This window comes from Bactrocera neohumeralis, chromosome 5 (genome assembly GCF_024586455.1).
Source record: "Bactrocera neohumeralis isolate Rockhampton chromosome 5, APGP_CSIRO_Bneo_wtdbg2-racon-allhic-juicebox.fasta_v2, whole genome shotgun sequence".
Taxonomy (NCBI): Eukaryota; Metazoa; Arthropoda; class Insecta; order Diptera; family Tephritidae; genus Bactrocera; species Bactrocera neohumeralis.
This window is the reverse complement of record NC_065922.1, coordinates 71,850,788-71,874,905: the sequence shown is the minus strand read 5'-3', so window position 1 is coordinate 71,874,905 and position 24,118 is coordinate 71,850,788. Positions and strand designations below refer to the sequence as shown.

Genomic DNA, 24,118 nt, shown 5'->3' with positions numbered 1-24,118 from the left:
CTGTAGATATGTAGGTTTAAGAAGAGCAGAAATGCAAATATAGCACTGTAAATCTTACACAAATTCAAAATAAATTTTTTATTAGTATTAATCGATATATCGAAAATCAATTAGTGTAAATTTCTATGCTGCGATTTTACGCGGTTTCTATAAGAACATAATACCGTAAAGCTTTGAGCAGCTCAAAGATTATAAGTTCTGAGAACTTATCGCTATAACAAAAAAACGATAAGCTAAATTAATCGATTTTTTTATCGATAACTGTAGATGTATAGGTTTAGGAAGAGAAAAAATGCTAATATAGTTTTAAAAACCTTTGACAAACTCAAAATTAATTATTTCTGACTATTTATCGATATATCAAAAGAGTTTTAGTTATCAATATATGTAAGCTTCTATGCTTAGATTTTACTCGATTCTTATAAGAATACAATACGATACAAAACGATTTTAGCAGTTCAAAACTTATACATTCTGAGTATTTATCGATATATTAAATAAATACTTTTTTTCGATATATTGAATAAATATTCGGAATGTATAATTTTTGAACTGCTAAAAGTTATCAATAACTGTTGTTTTTTATGTTTAAGCCGGGTTCTGCAAGTTTTTATAAATTCAACGATTGTAAATTCTGAGTATTTATCGATACATCTAAGTTTTCGATAACTGTGAATTTCTATCTTTACAACAAATAAAAATGCCAACAACATGAGGTTAAAGGTTCGAAAATTTTGAATTTTTCGTATTTATGGCGATATATCAATATCGATTTTCTGTTATACCGATAAAAAAATTGGGTTTTAGTTATCGATAACTATAGATTTTACTATTTAGACAGAGTAAAATTGATAAAATATTTTAAGTGGCAGGTTTACTTCTAGAATTTCTAAGTTTTACTGTACCAACATTTGAGAAAATCGTTTAACTTTTGCTTTTACTAATTACATTAAGGTTATAAATATTTTTAAATTTGTTGTTCCAAAAAACATTTTCTATGAAAATAAACATATAAATCTTAAGAGTTATCGATGGCTTATACGATAACTTTTATCGATATTTTTTCGTCTATTTATTGTATCAACATTTAAGAAAATCGATTAACTTTTGCTTTTAGTAATTCATTTAAGGTTACAAAATATTTTTAAATTTATTGATTCAATAAAAAATATTCCAATGAAAAAAATTTATGAATCTTAAAAGTTATCGATAAAAAAATTAATCGGTTAGAATTTTTATCCATATTTTTCGTGAAATATATAAATTTTAAGGGTTCTATCGGTGCAAAATTCAATTTTATACATTTTAAAGGTATAATTATCGATAACATTTCTATAGATATTTTGATTTTTAAGATTGCTGATACATTCAAAAGCAAAAAATGTCAGTGTTTACGCAATGTTTGAGGGAATGCGTTCAGCGGTTAGAAGTACGCGTACTCTTTTCCCTCTCACTCGCTTATGTTATTAAGTTATTAGCTCATAATTTGAATCAACGTGCCTTTAAAATATTATATTACTTCAAATTTTATAAACAAACATCAAAAAACACCAAAAATAAACAGCAGAAATCGAATTTGTAAATTCTACAAAGCCACACCAAACCTTCAAATTTTGAAAAGCCAATTCAAGAATCTATTGTCAAGAAAACACATTACTTTACCAAACAAAATATAACGGAAAAGCGCCTGAAAACACTCTTGCCAGTTGCCTTCTTACCAAAAAATTCCTATAAACAACACACAACCGAAAAAACTATACACAACTACCCGATTTTATGCCATTTCTTATATATTTTGGCGACTTCTAAATATTTTTCATAAACTACTTGTATCGATTACATAACAATTTAGCTGCAGTTGGGAAACTTGGGCAAGGTATAGATATATTAAGTAGATTTTGGTATTTATAATTTTTACCGTTAAAATTTTTACGCAATATTTTAGACATTTGTACCACTGTAAATATACAACCTACTGCTTTCATATTTTTTAATTGCTTTTTTTATATTTGCAATAATTTTAAAAACACGTCTTGACATGTTCTACACTTACACCAAGTCAGTCATACCAAGTCCCAACAGTTTTGAGAGCAAAATTTGTAAATAGTAAAAATTTCACGAAGAATAGTAAAAAGTTTGACCCCGCTCTTTATCTGCCGTCAACTACATGTACATTATAACCTTAAAATATAACTAATTACCGTTGAAATTATACATAAATATTTAGTAGAAGCTCAAAGTTCAAAAGCTTACATTTTTTTATTCCAATGCTATGGTACCTTGAGAATTATGCAAAGTTTTTTCTTAAAGATTTAAAATTATAAAATGTAATTAATCCACATTTTCTTCTTACATATGTAACCAACCAACCTCTTCAACATTTTTCCTCAACATTTTTTAATTTTTCACATTTTTCTTTACTTGTGTTTTACTTTTTTTCTTCCGCTCCCACCTTCCCTCCGCAGAGCAATCCGTGCACCTCGGGCTTCCTCAGTCCACCCACATCGGCTAGCCGTCGTCCATCGGTGATGTTCAACGAATATGTGCTGCTGCATACACCGCCTGCAATCAGCGAACCGTTAACTATACCAAGCACAACAACAACAAATGTGGCAGAGAAGAGCGGTACCGTGTGCTCGTCGGAGAAAATGACGCAGGCTGGTGATGGCAGCATATGGCAGGTGAGTCGTAAGCAATTGGAAGGTGGGAAATTCGCATTTCCAACTCTTCGCCATAACTCTATAACTGATTTTGTTTATTTTACGAGCATCTTCGCAAGCTTTCACCGTTAGAGCTTTTTTCAACTTTATTTGCAATTCTTTACTCCTCTCATTAATATCTCAATCCTTTGGCGAATTTGCTGTATATATTGCATATTGTTAAATATTTTGCTTGAAATTTTATTTATTTGTCGATCTATACGAAACGTTCATCTTTTCTCTTCTATTTGCCTTCAGTGTAGTAAAAATAATATTAATGTTTCATTTTTACAACAAAAATAAAAACAAAAAAATTAATATTTATAAAATTTTTTAATGCATTTTGTATGAATTTATGTCAATTTCGCGTTATTTCAAATCATATGATTTTACATCACTTCATATTGTATCATATGATACCACATCACATGACATCACTTCAATATATACAATTATTTTTCGTTTTCACGACTAATAAAATATGTTTTCAATTCGATTGGCTAAATTTTTTTCATATGATATCACATCACTATCACATCGCACCACTTATATTTAAATCATATAATGATATAATTATCATTTTAAAAACTAATTTAATAGCTTTTCATTTGAATCGACAAATATTTTCGCCATCACATCCAGTTCTCATCACATCACTTATCATTATATGACATCGCATGATAGAAAAATTTAATTAATTCCGTCTCCTTAAACAGTGTATATGTATGTATTTTTAAAGCCTTTTTAATGTCATTCCATATACATACAAACATATGTACTTATACATGCAAGACTGTAGCATCAATTAGTAGTGTAGCAAAATATCACACCACGTTCATATCATATCGAACTTTCCAAGTATAAAGTTTAAACTTCGCTTCTATTGTATTTTATTTCAATAGAAAAATATTTTGCCACTTCACCTCATAGCATATCACGTGACATCACATCATATTATAGGACGTCATACCACGGCATATCGTGGCATTTGTTTTACGGCATTTTCTTTCATTATCCATTTTTACTTAAAACAAAATTGTGTTCACATCACATCAAATCGTATCGCGTGACATCACATGGTACCTTTAAACATAATATCACGTTTGCTCCATTACTTTTCACCCACAACCGGTACTAATCAAAGCACACCTCTTCATATGATATCAAATCACATCATGTCTTATCATATAATGTCCTTTAAAATCATTTCATATCCTCAGTTCGTATTATACGGCTAATATCAGAAATTTTTGGTCCTTACTTCTCATGACATCACATCTCCATCTATTCTAACACCTCTAAACTTATTTCAAAGTTTCATATGTTATAATGACATCACAATAATAACTTAATTTCATTCCATTTCGTTGTAAATAGTTTGTATTCTAACTTTTTGCTATCCGTTTACATATTTTTGTGCTTAACACTCTCCGCTTTAATTATATTTCGCTCTCAAAATTAATTGCGCTCTCTTCATTGACTTCCCACTACATTATTACCTGACTCTCTTTCACTCTTTAATCGCTCGCATAGGTTAATCTCCCTCAAACGATCAATAGCGGCGGCAGCACCATCGCCAATCCGTACGCCGATTGCTCCGAACTCGGTATACACGACGCGATGACATGTCAAGAGCTTTTAGCATTTTCTGTGGCCTTTTCAGCGGCCCTACCCACCGGCCAGAGTACGTTGGAATCGTTTTACACCTCATTGGCGCGCTGTGATCCACATACCGCTGAGGCGCTGAAGAACCAACACAATCGCCAGCAGTCACAATTAATTAAACAGCAACAACAACAGTCAAATACAAAGGTGATAAGCGAACGCAAGCGTTTGGACAACAACACCAGCGCGGGCAATAACACCGCCAACACAACAACCGGCAACTACATCGAAGACTACTCGTGTTGCTATGATTTATACCAGAATGCGCTGTCACCGCTGGGCGAGAAGAAGCAGCACTCGAAGCCGATCAAGATTGTGATCAGCATTTATCGTTGCCTGATGCGCGTTTGCGGTGTGATGCGTCGCTACATAAAGCTGCTGGTGGAGCATAAGTACTTTCAGCAAGGCATACTGTTGGCCATTCTCATTAACACACTCTCTATGGGTATTGAGTACCATAAGCAGCCCGACTATTTGACCGCCATTGTGGAGAAGAGTAACATCGTTTTCTCGGCGATATTCGCTGTGGAGATGTTGCTTAAGGTGGTGGCAGAAGGTTCATTTCGTTATATTGCGAATGGTTTCAATGTGTTCGACGGCATTATTGTGATACTCAGGTGGGTACTAGATATGCATTTTAAAATCTAAGTTGAATATCTATGGAAGTGAATTGAGGTTTGGTGAGCTTCGATTCACTAACTTTGTCCGAATCACCAGTTGAAATCAAGTTTTCTATCTACGAATCTCGATCTATTAGACGTGTGGTCAAAACGGGTAAAAATCACTCAATCAAGGAAAATCGAATAAACTCTGCAATCAAATCTGCATTTTTTTCGAAAGCTTGATTAAACTTAAAAAAGCTTTATCTTTTCATATATCGATCTTGAGTTTACCCTGTCTGTCTCCTACGCCTTTTCTGTATGAAAGAAAGTCATTCCGCTTTCAAAGACTTATATTGGAGAAACTCAAGCACTGTGTTCTAAACTAAACACAAATGTATAAAAGACCTTTCTAATGCGGAGGATAACCTTTTTTCTAACACACGCCTGTCGATTACTTTCACAAAAGAAATTACAAGGCAAAGTTAGACGACTGATCATTTTTTTATCTACCCTTGAAGACCAAAAAGGTTACAAGCTTCTTTGGAACCTTTGTAAGATATTTTCACGAAGAAGTATAAGTCTAACGAGATTTCAACAGATACTACTAAGAGCAAAAAATTGTTTCACAATTTTAAAAATCTGAATTTATTTAAAGTCTTACTATTTTTTGCCCAAAGCAGTATAAAGAATATCTAAGCTTATTTGAAAACGCTTCGATTATACTGTCTCAGCAAATCGAAGTAGTCACATCAGCTTAATCGACATATAAGACCTGTTTGGAAGATATCTCTATCGGACATGGATAATCTCCTTCGCTTCCTACGCTTCTGAAGCTACCTCATCTACCTACGTAGCTTCAATTTATCTCGCAGTGGCCAACTAAGTAAACAAAAATGATTCTAAATCCTTAAAGATCGTTAGAGAACCCTTAAAGACTAATACAAATGCGGACACTTTTCCTTCGATGTTACTCTGGCGACGAGCATCTTCTTACTACCAGACCAAATTTATTAGATTAGAGCTCAAAGACATTTGTGGCTCTTCTTAGTTCAAAAAAAGCATATTGTAGAGACCAATTTCAAAATTTTTTGTGCAATTTATAAGTCTCAATTGCTTCGATGGTTACTCGACATTCATCATCTTCTTATTTCTGGACCAAAACCGTTTTAGAACAAAAGTACCTATGGAAGAAGACTACTAGCTCGAAAAAAAAGAGTTCTGAAAATATTTCTCAAATTTTTTGATGATATTGACTTGATATAAGTTCAGAGAGCTCAAATTGATCTCTATGGATACTTTCCTCTTTAAACCTCGGAACCCTCATCTATCACTTGTAGACTTTTAATTACAAATAAACGTTAAAGGAAGCTAAGAATATATTGATACCCAACAAGTAAATGTAGAAAAGGTCTAGAAAAGGCTTGAAATCAAAAAATATGCAGTACAAAACGAGGTTTGAACCAAAGTGGTGACCCAAATGTATTTGAAGCCATAATACGCTGTAAAAATTACTATTTTGAGAACGAATGAAAGGGGAGAACTTAAAGAAAATTACACAAATATTTTAAAATTGAGAATACGTCACCGTTCTATGTTCTTATTGCACCAAAATGAATCCACGCTGAGGCCACAAAACTCCAAATTGTTCAAAATAATAACTGTCACTCAAAAAGTCACCGACTTGTCAAACTGCGCTCATATGGTTAGCAGCCAAAGTTATTAGCATATCACTCATACGCCACGGCTGACCAACAAAATACGTCTACAAACGTCTAAATAATGTGAATACTCAGTACAAACAAACACTTGCGCGCGCTAGTGAATACTCAGTGCAAAGATATACAAACATGAGCGCTCGCCACTTAAAATGTTACTCATACGCCATGTGCGGCCAACCGCATAACTTGCATGGCACAACTTTATGCAAACAATTTGTGCAAAGTTAATTTGAAATGTGAAAAATTCGTGCTATTTAAGAGCCGAACACACACACACACGCTGACAACTCGACATTGTAGACGAAAGCAATTTGCACATATATATTTTTAGGACGCCACAAAACCACTGCTTGCTAACCATTAAATGTGGCTTGCAAAAAAGGAAAAGAAAAAGGCACAGAAAAAATAACAACAAAAAGGCAACGCTTGGCCACTTGATTGTCGTCGCCTGCGCCTCGAGCGGCCAGCTGCCGCAAGCTCCGCCTCGGACAGCTGCGAATGCTGGCAGCGCGGCAATTTATTGCTGGCGACGTTAACATATTCTCAACTTGTTGACTGCAGCGACATAGCGCGCACTCACATATAGTTATAAAATGTGCATATGTATGTGTGTGTGCGGTGTAGCAGCATAGACCGCCTCCACGTGCCGCGCCGCAGCAGCAATTTTCACATTCGGCAACGCTTCAATGCCTTCGTTTGCCATTTTCACATTCGCTTTTTTTTGGTATTCTTCTAGTTTTTGGTTGCTATTCAGCGCCTGTTGCACACACACACACACTGGCAGTTGTATGCATCCGCACAGCCAACAACACAAAGTAGAGCATCTAGCCAACATTTGACAGCGACGCGCAAATTACTGTGTGGTTATGCCTTACCACCCACTCTAACCTTGCGAACCGCCGCCGCCTGCTTGTGTCGCTTCACGCCGTTGCAATCTAAATCTTCGGCAATCGTATGTCAACAGTGAAATTATCACTGCTCTAACACGCCAAAGTAGCAAGGATTTGCATGAGCGGCATGCATTGTGGTGTTTGGGGAAAAATCGTGCGCTTTTCCGCCAGTCAGCGCAGACACACACATACATACACATATAATATATAAGAGAGTGTGTGCTGGTTGGCGCTAAGGCGTGAATTGCAAGCAAATACTCGTGTTACTTGAGCGAGCGCGCATGCGTGTGTGTGTGTCAATGGCAATTTTACAAAATTTGCATAGTCATGAAATTTATTGCTTAGCATAGAAAGCGAAATGTATATATTTTTCGACGAAAAACTCATTCACCAGCTTTGTCGTTGATTCATGCACAAGCTTTTTGAGGCAAAAGTTGATTTCAATTCATGTGCCAAATGGTAGTCGGTAGGAAAAAAAAATATTCTCACTACCTTTGCGATTAATAGACGCTCAAACCTCAAAGGTGACTTCGAAAATGAAAAAATTTCGACAACCATACCCTGATATATTTTATATCTGCTCATATAGCGTTTAGAACCTGGAAAAATAATCTACAGAGCGGAATAGTGTTAGAATTGTATTGAAGAACTCTCAAAAATGTTTTCCAAGTCTAAAAAAAAAACTCTGAAAAATGTCCCGAAGAGTCAAATCTAGTTTTAGGCCTAGTGATCCTCCAGAAATACGGTTCTCACCAAAGTGAAAAGGAAAAAATTTTGTAGAATGAAAAATTTCACAACCCCTTAGAGATGAACTTTCAAGCCTCAACACTATTTCCCGCGCCGAAAGGGCGGAGTTTACATACTTGTATATGAAATCTGACCAAAAAAACAGGGAATGTTTTTTCAATCTTTTTCTATAAACAGAAAATATTTGCTTAAAAGACCTTAAAAAAAAGAAATCCAGAGTTCAAAGCTTGGAGTTCAGAAAAGAGAAATCCCTAGTTTAAAGCTTGGAGTTCGCAAACATATACATAATCTGACTAAAGAAAAGTTAATGTTTTACCGAAAATTCTCTATTACTCGAACCTATGTAAGTTGCTTACAAGATCTCGGAAAAATTAAAGTTTCTAAAGCGACCTTAGAAGTGCGGCTTTTTTTAGGAAGGTACGCATACACTCCGATAGCACAGCAGCTGACAGTGAGCCCAAAGCTAAAGGCTTTACGCGAGTTCATTTTTCATCATTCCTTGATTTGGGTGCTGTGTCGATATAAACAGTTAGGCGAAAAACTTTTCTAATATTATAGTTATTATGCGTATACTAAAATTTACAACGTTGCCAATTTTCATGACTTGATATTTCAATAAACAGCGAAAAATATATAGCTCAATTTTGAAATTCAACCATTCTAGCACAAAAAAATAATATTCTTATGGCAAAACGCTTATTTTAATCGTTTTGATACTAAAATTTTGGTTTCAAGATCGTGGCTATCTCGTAAATTACTTGGAATAATTGAAAAGAGCGACTTGTATTTAGAAAATTAATTTGAAATATTTTTTTGATAGGAAGTGGGGTTCGAAGCATTACATCTATAAAACTAATCAATTCAAGCTTAGGGCCATATTACAGAAATCAAACAGCTGTAGCTTTGAGAATTTATCTGCATTTATGGCTAGGTTTAACCTTGTGGAACCTTCAGATTTTAAGCTGACCCGGAAGCTCAGCCAATTACTTGGGTTTTCAGTGTCTGATAATTGGAATTATCAAAAATAAAAAATTTAATATGTTTTACAAATATTCTCTTCCCTTTCAGCGTCATTGAGATTTTTCAACAATTCCACAGTGGCAATGGCAGTAGTGGTGGTGGCTCTGGCCTATCCGTGCTGCGCACATTCCGCCTACTGCGCATACTCAAGCTGGTGCGTTTCATGCCCAATTTGCGGCGTCAATTATTCGTTATGCTGCGCACAATGGACAATGTGGCGGTATTCTTCTCACTGCTCGTACTTTTCATTTTCATATTCAGGTGAGTGTTTGTTAAAAGTTTGAATAACCACCCTCCTTAAATAAATTATGTTAGTGTTAGTAATAAAAGTATTGAAAAAATATTTAGTTACTAAAATATATAACAAATATAGACGCAAAAAATAATTGAAATAAAAAAAAAATATTATACACCTAAACAATTATGTTAGGCGGATTTAGTGCTACGCAGATGAATAAAATTGATTTACAAAATAAATATATACAAATATGAGGTAAAACAAATAACACAAACGAAAACCAAATACGCACACAAACTTAGTCTATTAAAAAAATATATACAAAAAAATTACAAAAAAATTCATACAAACAAAATTACAAAAATTTCATCGAAAAATTATTTTTAAAAATTAGTTAAAACAATTTTTATTTATTTTTACGTTTATTATGAGTAAAAAACATTAATAGCACTCGTAACAATTTACGTTTTCGGCTAACAAATAACTTGAGTCATACAACTCTTAAAAAAAATATTATTTTTCTAAAATTTTAATTTTTTTATATTTCTACATATTACTAAGAAAACGCGCTTTATTCCGGCGTCTCACTTATATCTTCTTTATTTTATTGTAACAAAAATTTATAGTAAGCTTTTAAGCTTCTCTTTTCTGCCTACTAACGTAGCCCTTTTTATAAAATTTTAAGTTTACTCCACGCTTTTAAAATAACCCCTTGCAACTTTTCACCCTCTTTTCTATTTTCTGAAGAAAATTTCTGCTCAAAAGTTCCTTGGTATGTAGCCCCAAAGCACTTTTCTCTTTAAAGTACTACCGCCACCACATTTGTCCCCCTTTGTAAGCTTTTATTCTCTTCTATTTTGCCTAACTTTAACCTAAATGCAAATTCTTGTTTTTCATATCTTACATTTTTATCACGAATCAACCATTTACAGAAATTAAATTCAAATTTGAATTTATAATCGTAATTAAAACTTTTTTTATCGTAAAGTTAAAATTATTATTCAAGAATTATGTTTAAGAAATAGTCTATTTGAAAAAGTAGCTTAAAGTTATTACTTTCTATATAGAATTCTTTCATTATAGACAGTATACGTACAGTCCCATAGTAGTCAATCTTTAACTTGAATCATATATTAATAAAAATAAAATAAATAAAAATAAAAATAGAATTGGAAATAATTCGGTAGCATTATATTCTAAGCGTCATGCAATCCTTTGTACCCATATAATTTTTTAAAAATCTCGCTAATATAAAATTTAAAAGAACAATGACTTAACTAGTATACCGTATAATCGCAAAATAGTTATAATTTTTTTTAATTTTGACATTTGCATATATTTTTCATCATTTTTTACTTTTGGTGCAGTGTTGATATAAACAGTTAGACGAAAAACTTTTCAAATATTACTGATATTATAAGCATATTGATATTTACAACGTTGCCAATTTTCATTTGTTCGTTTTCCAATAAACAGCGAAAAATATATAGCTCACTTTTAAAATTCAAACATTGTTCCATAATATAGAGCGCAAATGTATCCAGTACGCGAACAATAATATTCTAATTTTGCCGACTTTCACCGAACAACACAAGAAAATTATAACAAAAGACTACCATTTTTCATACTGCAAATTTATACCGCATATATGAAAGAAATTTTAATATATTCAGTGGACTCCAAAATATTCCATGTTTGCCACTTTTCACTACAAAGTAGCCATATCAATGGCTAACTTAATTTATTTAAGTGAATTCCAACAAATTCAAACATTTGGTTTTTAATTTCCAACGGTAACAGTAAATGATATTTCAAACGTGCCGCCACTTTTCAATAACAATTTATTTTTCACTCCTTGGTTGTCTGGTTCCCAAAATACACAACCAACCTTTCAATACCCTATAACAACGTTCGCATCAGCTCATCTCTCGCTTTTTTAATTTAAAGTAACCCGCTTACCAAAATTCTGCAATGTTTCCAATTTTCTGTGACTGCCCATAATTACTTTTGAATCAAAAAGCGGTATGTCTCAGCTCTACTCTAGCCTCTCTAACTTATAAAAATGCCTTACAAAATTCTACAATGTTGCCAATTTTCTGTGACTGGTCATTATTGCTTTTAGATGAAATTTTATAGCAAAGCGATTTATCTCAGCTCACCTCTCGCCTAACTAATTTAGAAAAATGCCCTTTCAAAAAAATTTACAACTACCAATTCTTCTTTTAGACCATAACATAGCTCTTTATCTGAGCTGTCCTTTAGACCAATTCTCTATGACTGCCAATAATTACCTTTGGACGAAATTTTATAGCAAAGCGATTTAGCTCAGCTCACCTCTCGACTAACTACTTTAGAAAGTCGCCTTTACCAAAATCATACAATGTTCTGAGAATATTCATAAATTTATAGCAAAGCTAATTATCTTTTTTTACGAAGAATAACTAATTTATTTCCAATAAAAATATTCTCTACAGTTTTCTCTAAACAAAGTTATCAACTTTCCACATTTTCGCTTTTAAGACATAAAACTCTCTTGCTGTTCTCTTTTCAAGCACTATAATACACATGTAATTTGTGGAAATTTTCAAAACAACACATTTTGAGAAAAAAATGTTTTATTGATAATTTTCATTTCTTGCTTTTAAAGTACGAGTAGTGTTAAATATGGAAAATAAATGACTTATTTCTAAGAAATTCAGCCACTATTTTAACTTATTTTATATTTTTCAGATTGAAAATTCTGAGTAATCGCTTAGCTTGACACACAAAAAATTGTATTTATTTTCGTTTAACATAAAGCATATGCTTAAAAACACACATTTCGCTCACTTGCCGTTCCACAAGTGTTCGCTACAGCTCACAGCTTAAAGCAAAAACAACAAACGTCCACTTCGGCTATCTCTTAAACTCACTCTAGCTCTTTCACTCACTAAACACTCAATTCTAAGAAAATTTCTCACAATAACACAAAGTCGATTTAGTGCTTCAGTATTTAGTACGACATTTTATCATGGTAAAATCGTTAGTTAGTCTAGTAATCGATGTGTGTATTTAGACGATTTAGAATTTAGTGTAACTCTGGATATGTTTTGGTCATAGAGTTAGTCAACATATTAAAAAAAAATCTACTAAATAAAATTAAAATTTTCAAAACTCAAAATTTCAAAACCACTTACTTCGACTTCATAAATCCAACGCTCATTTATTTTTATGAAACCGTTTATTTTTTAATACAACTGTGCTAGAGTTTTACTCATTACTATTTTTACACATACATTCTATCTACACAAATATATTAATGTACGTACATATATATTACAAATATTTGCAGTAAAATTTTACGCCTAATTGTGTAGTTAGTGGAAAGTATTCTTCAATTTCGCCAGTTAGTTAGTTTCATTGTTGCCTAAAGTAGTTAGTAAAACACCAAAAACAACAAGTCGTATTTTTTGAAAAAAAGCTACAACTATTTGATATAAATGTTTTAATTTTTCACCAAACTACTTATAAATTTATCGATAATACTCATTAAGAAAAAATAATATTTTTAAAAATTATGAAATAAACTCTGAAATTTAAATAATTGTATTAAAATACCACACAAAACCAAAACCACATACGCATAGCACCACATATTTAAAAACAAATACATAGTATTAAATTGCAAATTGCTCTCACATATTCGCATACATACGTATTTACTCAGCCAATTGACAAAACAATTCACTTACTTACATACCTATAATATACATATACTCGCCACATATTTTTGATATAAAAGAACTTTTTGGTATAAATATTTAAACCAGAAATGTCTAAATCTTTTTACATAATTATAATAAATTATTTATAAAAAAAAATCTTGAGCAAGATTTACTAGTTTTAAGCTTTCCATACTATTTTTTCGTTTTCGAAAAAAATTTCAAGCTATTTTTTAAACTCTCTGTCGGCAGTTCGTATCCGTATACTTTCGTATTTACGCCCTTATGCTTTCACAATGATTTCCAAACACTGTTGCCGATCATTCAAAAAACGCATTATCTGTACGCTGTTGCCAATTTTCCATGAAAGTATATATGTATGGACAGTTTATACTAACTATTAAAAATACAAACTATTCAAAAAATTCCGCAGCATTTCATATCATAAATAATTCAACTATCAACTCAACAATTTGCTGAAAATAAAATTTTACTTAAAAGTTATAGCTCAACTTTTCAAATAGTTCACAGTAGTCCAAAGTAGACAAGAAAGCAATATAATATTTAGTAAAAAATTATAGTTAACCATTTCAAAATATTCCGCAAGACCCAAAAGTTTGCATTGGAATCTGTTTTTTTTTTGTAAAAAATTATACAATGTTGCCAAATTTCATTAGCAATGCTTTGAGCCAGCTATTTTTGGAGTATTGCACTTTAGATGAATGTTCTCTGAGATACTTATTTATCATGTATTGTAATGATATATCTTTCCACTAATTTTGTGATATTTGCATAAGGATCTTCCACGAGTTTAAAAAAGACGCTACTTGCAAACATATTTTCATCAGAAGTGAAAATTGGCAACTGTGTTGGTTTGAAAAACTTTATTTTGTCTGTATTTTATTAAATTCGAATCTGACGATATTTCAAGTCTTTTTTCAACTACGTTAGTAGTGTTACAAGAGAATCTTTTAGTATCCCACGATGCTATAACTTTTGTATTAGTGAAGTCTTCGCTTCTCCTGTTTCATTCAGAGGATGATTTTATACGACTGAAGACGTTTGATTGATTTTTCTAACGTTTGGAAAAGTTATTTTTGTAACAATGACAGGCAATTTAATACATAATAAATAACTCGGGTACTTTCACTGTAAAAGTTCAAATATCGGAACGTTCGTTTCGAAAAATTGGAGCTCCTCACTTATTACACAAAAATTCACATTTTTATATTAAAAATCTCTTTTTAAAGGATTACTCTTTTCATGTTAAAGTTGAGGTTCATCATATTAGAAAAATATAATTTGGTTATGTTCGGTCAACATAGTCGAATGCTTGTAAAGCAATTCTCAACAGTAACAACAGTCTAATCTAGCCTCAGCAAACAATTTCAAAGTTCCTACAATATTTCTGTGACCCAACAAGCTGCTCACAAAATTTCAGTAGTTCTTTCAAAGCAGGCTAAAGCATTTAAGATGCTTTAAATATCGGTGAACCTCAAATAACATATTTGGGACAACATCGCCCGTACGACAAACTCAAGTTTGTCCTACTCTCATTTATAATTATTTATACCTATTCCCACCACCACTGGCGCCGTTTAAATACTGGCATTAATTTGACCCCATATTATTTTGCCCGAACCATAATTCCTCTTTATACGCTCCTTGTTTTTCTTAAAATTCTGTTCTTTCGTTCTTATTTCCTCTCGTTTGCCGCTATGCTACGTCCTATGCTCTGCTCTTCACTCTGCGCGCAATATAAAATTTCTCTCTTTCTCTTTTGCTCTTACTCTCTCTCTCTCTCTTTTCCACGCTCTCTCTATTTATATATCTTTTGCTCTCTTTTCTAACACTGACTTATGCGCTATTTCACTCTCTCCAATGCGTTTCTTTAAATTTTAACGTATTTGCGTATAAACAAAAATACTTAAATATTGAAATAAAATATTGCTAAAAATAAATATTAAATTACCAATAAATATTTCAATTATGCTATCAATTATTTATAAATATATATCATAACTAATAACTCTATACTTTATATATGAAAAAATATATATATATACTTATTTAAAAATATATCTCAACTCGTCACAAAATTCAATTTATCAATTTAAATAAATATATATACATACATATATGATATATATAATATATAAAATCAATCAAACCAATCGAACATCAATCAATTTAGTATACTCGGCATGAATCTATTCGGATGTAAATTCTGCGAAACAGTTAACGATGAAAGAGTATGCGATCGTAAGAATTTCGACAGCCTGCTGTGGGCGCTCGTCACTGTGTTTCAGGTAGAATTTGCTAGAAAAATACCATAATAACTATACAATACTTAACAACTTTAACTACTACTACTATAACTATTACTATGACTATTGCTATATTTTGTTCGACTAACTAATAACTAATCTAATGCATTTTTTACGAATATGTATAAAAAATTTAGTAAGGAAAAGTCGTATTTTATATAAAATGTTTATTACAAAAAAATACAAAATATTTAAAATGTGAATTGCTGTGTTATTTTCTGTTGTGCCCAAATAGCGAAAAAATTAAAAAATAACAGTATATTGTTGTAATTATATTTAGTGCATACTAATATTTAATTTATATTTTCATTACATTTTTTTTGCGTAAATTAATTTTTGGTTTATTTCTCGCTATTTTGCTATTTTATTTTTTACTTTTAAAAATTATCGTTTTTTTATAGATATTACAAAGTAGCTACAAAAATTAAAAAAAAACTGTATATACCTTTTTTACATTAGGGTGGCAAAATATTAGTTTGTTCCTTCTTTATTTATAAAACAAATTTATTATGTATTATAAATAATTTTTAAGAAGAATACAATTTTTAATTTGTAAAATTTAATTGGCTGTAAAATATGCAAAAAAATATTTTGATAAAAAAATTCATAAAAAAAATAATTAAAAAAAATTTAATTGCAATTAATAAAAATTATAATTTTGAAAAAAAAATAATTTTTTTAATTAAAATTATAATTAAAATTAAAAAAAAGTCATTCAATTAAATTAAATTTAATTAAAAATTAATTTTTATTAATTAATTAATTTTTTTATGGATTTTTTATAACTAACTAAAAAACAATTTTTGCTTATGCTGCGCTATTTTCTGTATTTTTTTTTAGAAAAAATTTTATTTTGTGGTGTGTTGCGTATAAAAAGATATTTTAAAAATTTTCGAAAATTACAAATAGACACTAATTTAATTTAATTTTTTTTACATAAAATTTTTGTATGTGAGTATATACATATAAATATTTTAGTAGTGAAACTAATGCTAGCAAATTGGTAATTAGTGGAAATTTAAGAATACTTAGTAACTAGTGAAACATTTTTTATTAGAAATTTTATGTACAAAAAACTAGCAGTATTGTAACGTTAGGTATATCGAGTACAAGAAAAACTTATGACTTTTAAAAGTGTTTTATGTATTCCGCGCATGTTTTAGTTAGTGCATATGTTTTTTTTCTGAGACAGCAGTTAGTTGTTAAGAAAGCAAGTGCAGCAGAAAGACTAAATCTACCACAAAATCAACAGGTAAGCCTTTTTAACAATTTCCTTGTGCCCTTTTCAATTCACTCGATTTGTTTTGCATGACAGCATGAACCCGTGTAAATAGCTCAAGCATGCGCACATAATCACTCATGCAATATAACTCATTTGAGCGCATACTCATAATGCACTCAACTCAAAACTCACAGAGAAGCGCTTAAAATCGATTTGAGTGAAAACGTCTTCACTAAAGTCAAAATTTGTAAACTTAAACAAAAATATTACTTTAGTATTCCGCAAAAGGCTCAAAAACTTTTTTAAATTCCATTAAAAACCACTCGAAAGAGTATTCTCTGCAGTATTTTGTGCTCTAATAATCTGAATAATTTATTTGATTTTACTCAAAACCGCTACAATTAGCCAAAAGCGAAAAATTAGACTTGCTCTACCAAAAGCACTCAGCCGAAAAATTACCCAATATTTTTCTTTAGACAAACTACAAGCCCATACTATTTATATTGTTACTCGAAAATATTATTATTTACTTTTGAAACGGTCAATTTGTACACTTTTATGGAAAACAACTAAAAAAAGCACTCAAAATGAGTTTCACTCAAAAAATCAAAATTATAGTAAGAAAATGGCAAACTTTTAAGTCACAAATATTAAAATAAAAACAAAAAAAATTGATTTCACTCAATTTTTACTCTTTTAGGCTCCGTTATAAATTTTTCTTATGATGTAACGTATTTCTTATGCAAAAATATAGAAAACTTCACGTTTTCACTCAATCTTTAACTCAATGTAAGCGCTCTATCTCTCTTCGCAAACATACGTTCTTTAAACGTCAGCCAGTGCATTGCCCACTCATTTTGTAAACCAATCAGCGCACAGCTACTCATCGTCACTCACTTAATCGCTAAAACACTCACACGAACTGCTTGCCAAATATTTTTTGCACGACTTTATTGACGTCTCTCAAGCTGCACGTTTTAAAATTAAAACAAGCATATAACAACAACAGCATTTTGTATATCACTCGCTTAATCATGACACTCAAATTGCTGACAATTTATGCTCAACTTGTATCTAACGAACTCACACTCACACGCTTAAACATGCTTTAAAATCTTTGAAACTAAACCCAAAAACAACTAAATGCGTTCTTTAAAACATCAGTGTGTTTACTTTTAAACTCTTTTTTTACTTTGAACTATCTATCTGTTATGTCTGTCTCTTTGTAATTACTCTCTAATGCTCTCAGATAATTTTGAAATTATTCAATTATCAAAACACTTTTCTAATACCCACTTTACCCTTATGTCTAAGTATTAATTTTTAAGATCACTGATACGCTCTTGCTTACAAATACCCCACAGAGAACAATGCCACTCTCTCAAACAAATTAAAATGCTCTCTTACTTTTAACCCAACTCACTTCCTTACAAAAGCTTTTCTCTCACCCAAACCCAACGTCCCCGTACTACTTTTCTAACCACAGAACTACTCACTGTTACACGCTCTTACTCGCTCTCTTTTACCTACCAACGCGCTCTTCACCTACTCTAACCAGTTTCCACTCAAGAACATAATTTTAAAATTTAGTAAAAATTAAAAAAAAAAGTGCTTAACTGCTAAATTTTTGCGCTCTTTCAAGTTTTATTTCTAAGTTTATTGAAATTTTTATTTTTCTCAAGAAAATAAAAAGTATTAAGACACACAAAATTAGATCATACATACATTTGTAAATTCGACGCCAAACAAAGAATAGCTTTTTGTAAATAACTCGCAAACCAGTTTTAGGAAAATTTTTAACTCAATTCATTGAATTTGGATTTTTGGCTTAAGTTTTTTTTATTAATGTTTCGAAAAGCGTTTAATCATGTACAAAGCGTATATATATCTGCAACATAGCTGTAAATTAATATATATAAACGTATGAAAAAATTACGAAAATACAAAAACAATACAAACAAGCATACACAAATAAATTTATCGAATCGAAAACAACAAGAACATAGCAAATTTTTTTTGAAAAAGGAAATATTTTTGGAAACATAAAACAGAAAATAGGAACAAATATACATAATTTCCCGCAGTATCCTAAACAAATATCCCCAAAAAATATTAACTTCTTTCATAAACACAAATATTTGAAACAAAATAAATATTCAAAAACCTTCGAAAATATCTACTTTAAAAAAACTTTTTCAAAATTAAAAAAGTGAATTTAAAAAATATAATTTCGAATGTAAACATAAAAAAATAATATTTGTCTATAACTTAAACAAGAGGGAAAACAACAACAGTTCGCTTACTTTCAGTTATCAAATTTGGAAAAAAATATAAAAAAATTTCGAACTTCGAAAAATTTTTAAACATATTCAATAATATTAAAAAAATCGAAAATAATTAAAAGGCAACAACAAAAGTATTCGAAAATGTTATAAAAAAATTTCGAACTTCGAAAAAAAAATTAATGTATGTATATGTATTCGAAAATATTAAAAGCATAATAATATCCATATATCTATAAATAAACAATGAAAATAACAACAACTTCCTTCCTACACTACCACATTTTAAATTTTGGAACTTCGAAAAAAATTAAAATAAAATCCATAATGAAATTATTCGATAATATGATAAAAAAAAATTAAAAAATCTATAAAGCAGTTTCAATTTGCTGGAATTTATAAAATGGCAAAGAATATATTAAAAACTAATAGCAGAGGAAATTTTCAAAATTTCCATCCCATGCTTAAAACTATCACATTAAAAAAAATTCTTTGAAAACTTCCAAAAACTGTGATTTTTGAAAAATAATATACATTAACAATAAATGGCGAACGGGAAATATTAAATGGGAATAATTTCATTAATTAATTAAAATAACTGAAAAAAATTTAAATCAATTAAAATAAAAAACAAACCAGTGCTGTTAGTTAACCACCAAAACCTGAACCGTTATGGCTCCTTCAAAAAAGATATTAATATATTTCAAAAATATACGTTAAAAAAAATACAAAAACTGAAACAGAGTCACAAAAAGTCGAAAAAAATTTGAAAAATTAAACTTAAAAAATTACATGAAAAAATAATAAAAAAATACTAATAGAAACTTATACAAAATTTTAAATATTAAACATATAAAATAAATACAATAAATATAATTTAAAAAATGAAAAACTCAGAAAAAATAAAAAAAAATATTTTTTTAGTACAAATATTTAGAAAATACATAAAAAAAAATTTTTGAACCATAACACAAAACCCCACTTTCCCCTACAAAACCAAAAGAGAAATGTTTTTAAATGAAATTTAAAAAAAAATTAGTAAATAGAAAAAATATAATAATAAAAACAAAAACATATAAAAAAAATTGGAAAATGGAATTTAAAAACAAATATGTCAATAAATATAATAAATAATATTTTATAAATAAAATTTTAAAAAATTAAAAACATTATTTTTTTTACAATAAAAATACAATTATTTAAAAAATACAAAAAACTAATTGAACCATAACACAAACGCCATTATTCACTACAAAAAATATTCAAATTTTATTGAACGAAATTTCGTAAGTAAAAGACAGTGATAGACAAAAACTTTGAAAAATTAATTAAAAAAGAAAATATTAAAAAAAAATAAAATTTAACAAAATAAAAAATTTAGTAAATCAAAAATATAAAACAACACTGAAAAAAATAAATAAATAAATAAAACAATAAAAAAATACTAATAGAAACATACAGCTCCCACAAAAGTTCTTCGATTTTTAAGAAAAACAAATTTAATATTTTGACATTCAATACACTTGCCTCCTTTTTTAATAAAAAAATTCTCAAAAATGTCGCTTTCCCAACTCCCTTTGCTTTATTTATTTACCACCCAATTTTATTTAATTTTGCTGTGTAAGCAGCATAAACAAACCAAGCCAATACAACAAAATACAAAGCATATACCTTTTATATACTACATAGATATAAATAAATATGTATACAGTGAACATTACTTTATATAAATACATATATATATATAATATATATATATATATAAATTACTAGCTATGATTAATTCATAAACTACTTACTCTTACAACTACTTTTATACTCTTACTCGTATAAATATATACAAATATACATATATATATATATAAACCTAACACAATTAAAAAAAAAAAATCCCCTTATATTTATATATATATATAAATATATACATATATATGCATATACTCGTGTGTGAACCTACAGCATATTGGGCATGTATCTATTTGGCGGTAAGTTTTGTAAATTTGTGGACGATACTGGACTCGAACGTGAATGTCTGTGTACCGAAATAATCAACAAACATCCACAATGTGAATGTGATCGCAAACACTTCAACAACATTTTATGGGCCACTGTTACAGTCTTTCAAGTAAGAACAACACACCAAAACGTTTACTACTTAAATACTAAAAAACCAAAAAAAACTTGAAAAATTCACGAAACTTCACGCACCCACCTACCTATACACTCAAATACTACTTGTACATTGCCGCAAACAAAGCGAAACTTTACTACTCACTAAACAGCGTAAACACAGAGAAATACATATATTCATACTTATACAAGAAATATATGTATATTACTAAGCATATAACCATATCACTAAGTAGTGGAACTTTCAGTTTTCTTTCCATTTTTAAATCATTTTCGTAGTAACTAGTTAAATTTAGACACAGCTCTGATTTGTAGTTTTCTAAATTGTACTATATATCAATACATAATATACATAAATATATATGGCAATTAAATAATAATTTTTTTAATTGATTCTTTTTTTATGCGACTTTTGCTATCGATCTCACTAAGATATTTTTGTTGAAAAAATTAATAAAAAACTAATCTTATTATTTTGACTTTAAAATTTGTTGCACTATATGCAGGCGCAAAGTCAATTAATTGCGCAGTAAACAGAGGAAATGTTGGATAAAAGCAAAAGTGGCATACAAATTATGTTTTAGGTCATTCAAACAGCATTTAGTATGATTTTCGATTTTTAATTTAATATAATTTTATGTTATATTATCAAAATCATTTTAAATATTTTTTATATATTCAAAATATGGTATAATTTGAATTATTTAATTCAAAATGATTTATTTTTCTTTACATTCAAGTTTTTTTGATTTATTATTTATTTTTTTTTATTTAATTTAAGTATGACCTGTAAATAAATTTACAGATTGATTAGGAAACTAAAGGAACTGGCTAATTAGGGCTTCGTCCCACAAAATATTTAAATACTTTAAATATTTATTTTAAAATTTTTTAAATATTTTGTTCTTTACCAATATTAAAATAAATTTTTTTTATGTAAAGTAAATAAATTTAAAAACCCATTGAAAAATAATATTACACACAATATTTAAATATTTTATTAAATATATTTAATTTTTTTTTTTTTGTAAATTAAATTAATTTTATTTCATTTCACTTCACTTCATTTGGTTTAAATTAATTTGAGTTTTAATTTTAATTAACTTTTATTTTATACTACTTCATTTAGTTTTTTTTTCATTTATTTTAATTATAAAATATATTTTATTTTTAATTAGTTTACTAAAAAAAAGTTACAATATTGTATTTAATCTGTTTTTTTTTAATTTAATTTAATTAGCTTAATTCGTTTAGTTTCTTTCGGATTTTAATTTAATTTAATTTTAATTAAAAATATATTTTATTTTTAACTTAGTTTACTAAAAAATATTTTACAATATTGTATTTAATGCTTCTTTTTATTTAATTTAACTTAATTAGCTTAATTTATAATTAATTTTAAAATCAACCTTCATTATTTAATTTCTTTGCTTCATTTGGCTTAATTTTGATTTTAATTTAAGTTTTAGTTTCAATTTTAATTTAATTTAATTTACATATCTCAATTTAATTTGATTTATTTTCGCATTTTTTATATTTCAAATTTTTACTTTCTTGTTATTTTAGTTTAATTCATTTTATTTTTATTTTTTTTTTATTTTTTAATTTCATTTAATTAAGTTCAATTTAATTAACTTAAATTTTATTTAATTAAAAATTAATTTAGTTTAATTATTAATTTATTTTTTATTTTATTTTTTATTTTTATTATTTATTAATTTAAATTTATTTAACTAAAAATTAAATTTTTTTATTTTATTTGATCTTTTATATATATTTTTTTTCTTTATTTTTTTAAATTTATTTTTATTTTCTCCTTGTTTTTTCCAAATACTTTTACTTAAATAATATAATATGATTTTGTTTTAAAGTATTTTTGATTTTGCCCATTCGTTTCAAAAACAAACTTTATTCTATTTTTAATTTTAATTTCTTTAATTTTCATAACTTTTTTTAACCATATTTAACAAAATTCAAAAGCAATTTAGTTACATTTTCTTCTAGACTCTCAATATGATTTAGTTATCAAACAAAATTATATTATAAAATAATTAGTAATATATTGACTTAAAGCTTTCTAGCACAATTTGATTATTTTGCAAAACAAAATTAGTTTCGAATGACATTTTTTTGCATTACATACAGATTATATAGTCGTGTGATTACTTGTAACGCAAAATTTTGAAAGTAGCACCAGTTTTTTTCATAAAGACGTCACATGAAAGCGTTCACAATAAGCGAAAGATATACATAACTACAAACAGACATACACAATTATAAAAACAGTAAATCGAAAATAATTAGAACTGTGTATATAATAAAAACCAACAGGAAAATATATACCTATAAGAAAAAAAATATAAATGGAAGTACTTGACTTTGTAATTCCGTTACATAATCACTACGTGTAATATATCATTATTTCAAATACTTAAACGTTTACCCCATTACTTAAAATAATCATCGTGTTAACTGTAAGAGAGGCAGGCATTACCTATGCAATTGCAATTACTGTTCTAATTACTTATACCACCCATAAACCGCAATAAACTTCATGATAATTACTTTTATAACTACATAAATCATTATATTACCATTATGTAATTAAAAAAGTAATGATGTAATTAACAAATGTAAAAGTAAAGTAAGTTAATGATTATTATATTTATTGAAATTCATTACCACAATCATCACTTTTTTAATTACATAAGACATTATAAATTCCGCCAACAATTTCTTAACAACAAACATGAAATCAGCATTACCATAAGAATAAAAGTCTAAGTTTTGAAATTAAAAGGATCGTTCGATCACTTGTAAAAGCAGGCATCCAATTCGCTCTTATTTCAAGATCAAGTAGCGTCAGTACAGATCCGT

The 24,118-nt window shown here is 28.8% G+C and overlaps 1 protein-coding gene across 7 annotated transcripts in view; it reads left to right on the top strand.

Annotated features, from left to right (window-relative positions):
• The window catches only part of LOC126758195 (voltage-dependent T-type calcium channel subunit alpha-1H), a 257,600-nt gene that overhangs the window by 206,487 nt on the left and 26,995 nt on the right, over window positions 1-24,118 (top strand). For 4 of the 7 annotated variants that reach the window (XM_050472312.1, XM_050472310.1, XM_050472307.1 and 1 more), the window contains 5 exons: window positions 1,853-1,876; window positions 2,466-2,681; window positions 4,233-4,981; window positions 9,390-9,602; window positions 21,071-21,236. In XM_050472312.1, coding sequence (XP_050328269.1) covers window positions 1,853-1,876; window positions 2,466-2,681; window positions 4,233-4,981; window positions 9,390-9,602; window positions 21,071-21,236 — 1,368 coding nt within the window. Of the gene's footprint in view, window positions 1-1,852; window positions 1,877-2,465; window positions 2,682-4,232; window positions 4,982-9,389; window positions 9,603-15,474; window positions 15,590-21,070; window positions 21,237-24,118 lie in introns of all 7 variants that reach the window. The other 3 variants (XM_050472309.1, XM_050472308.1, XM_050472311.1) reach the window with 3 other exon arrangements.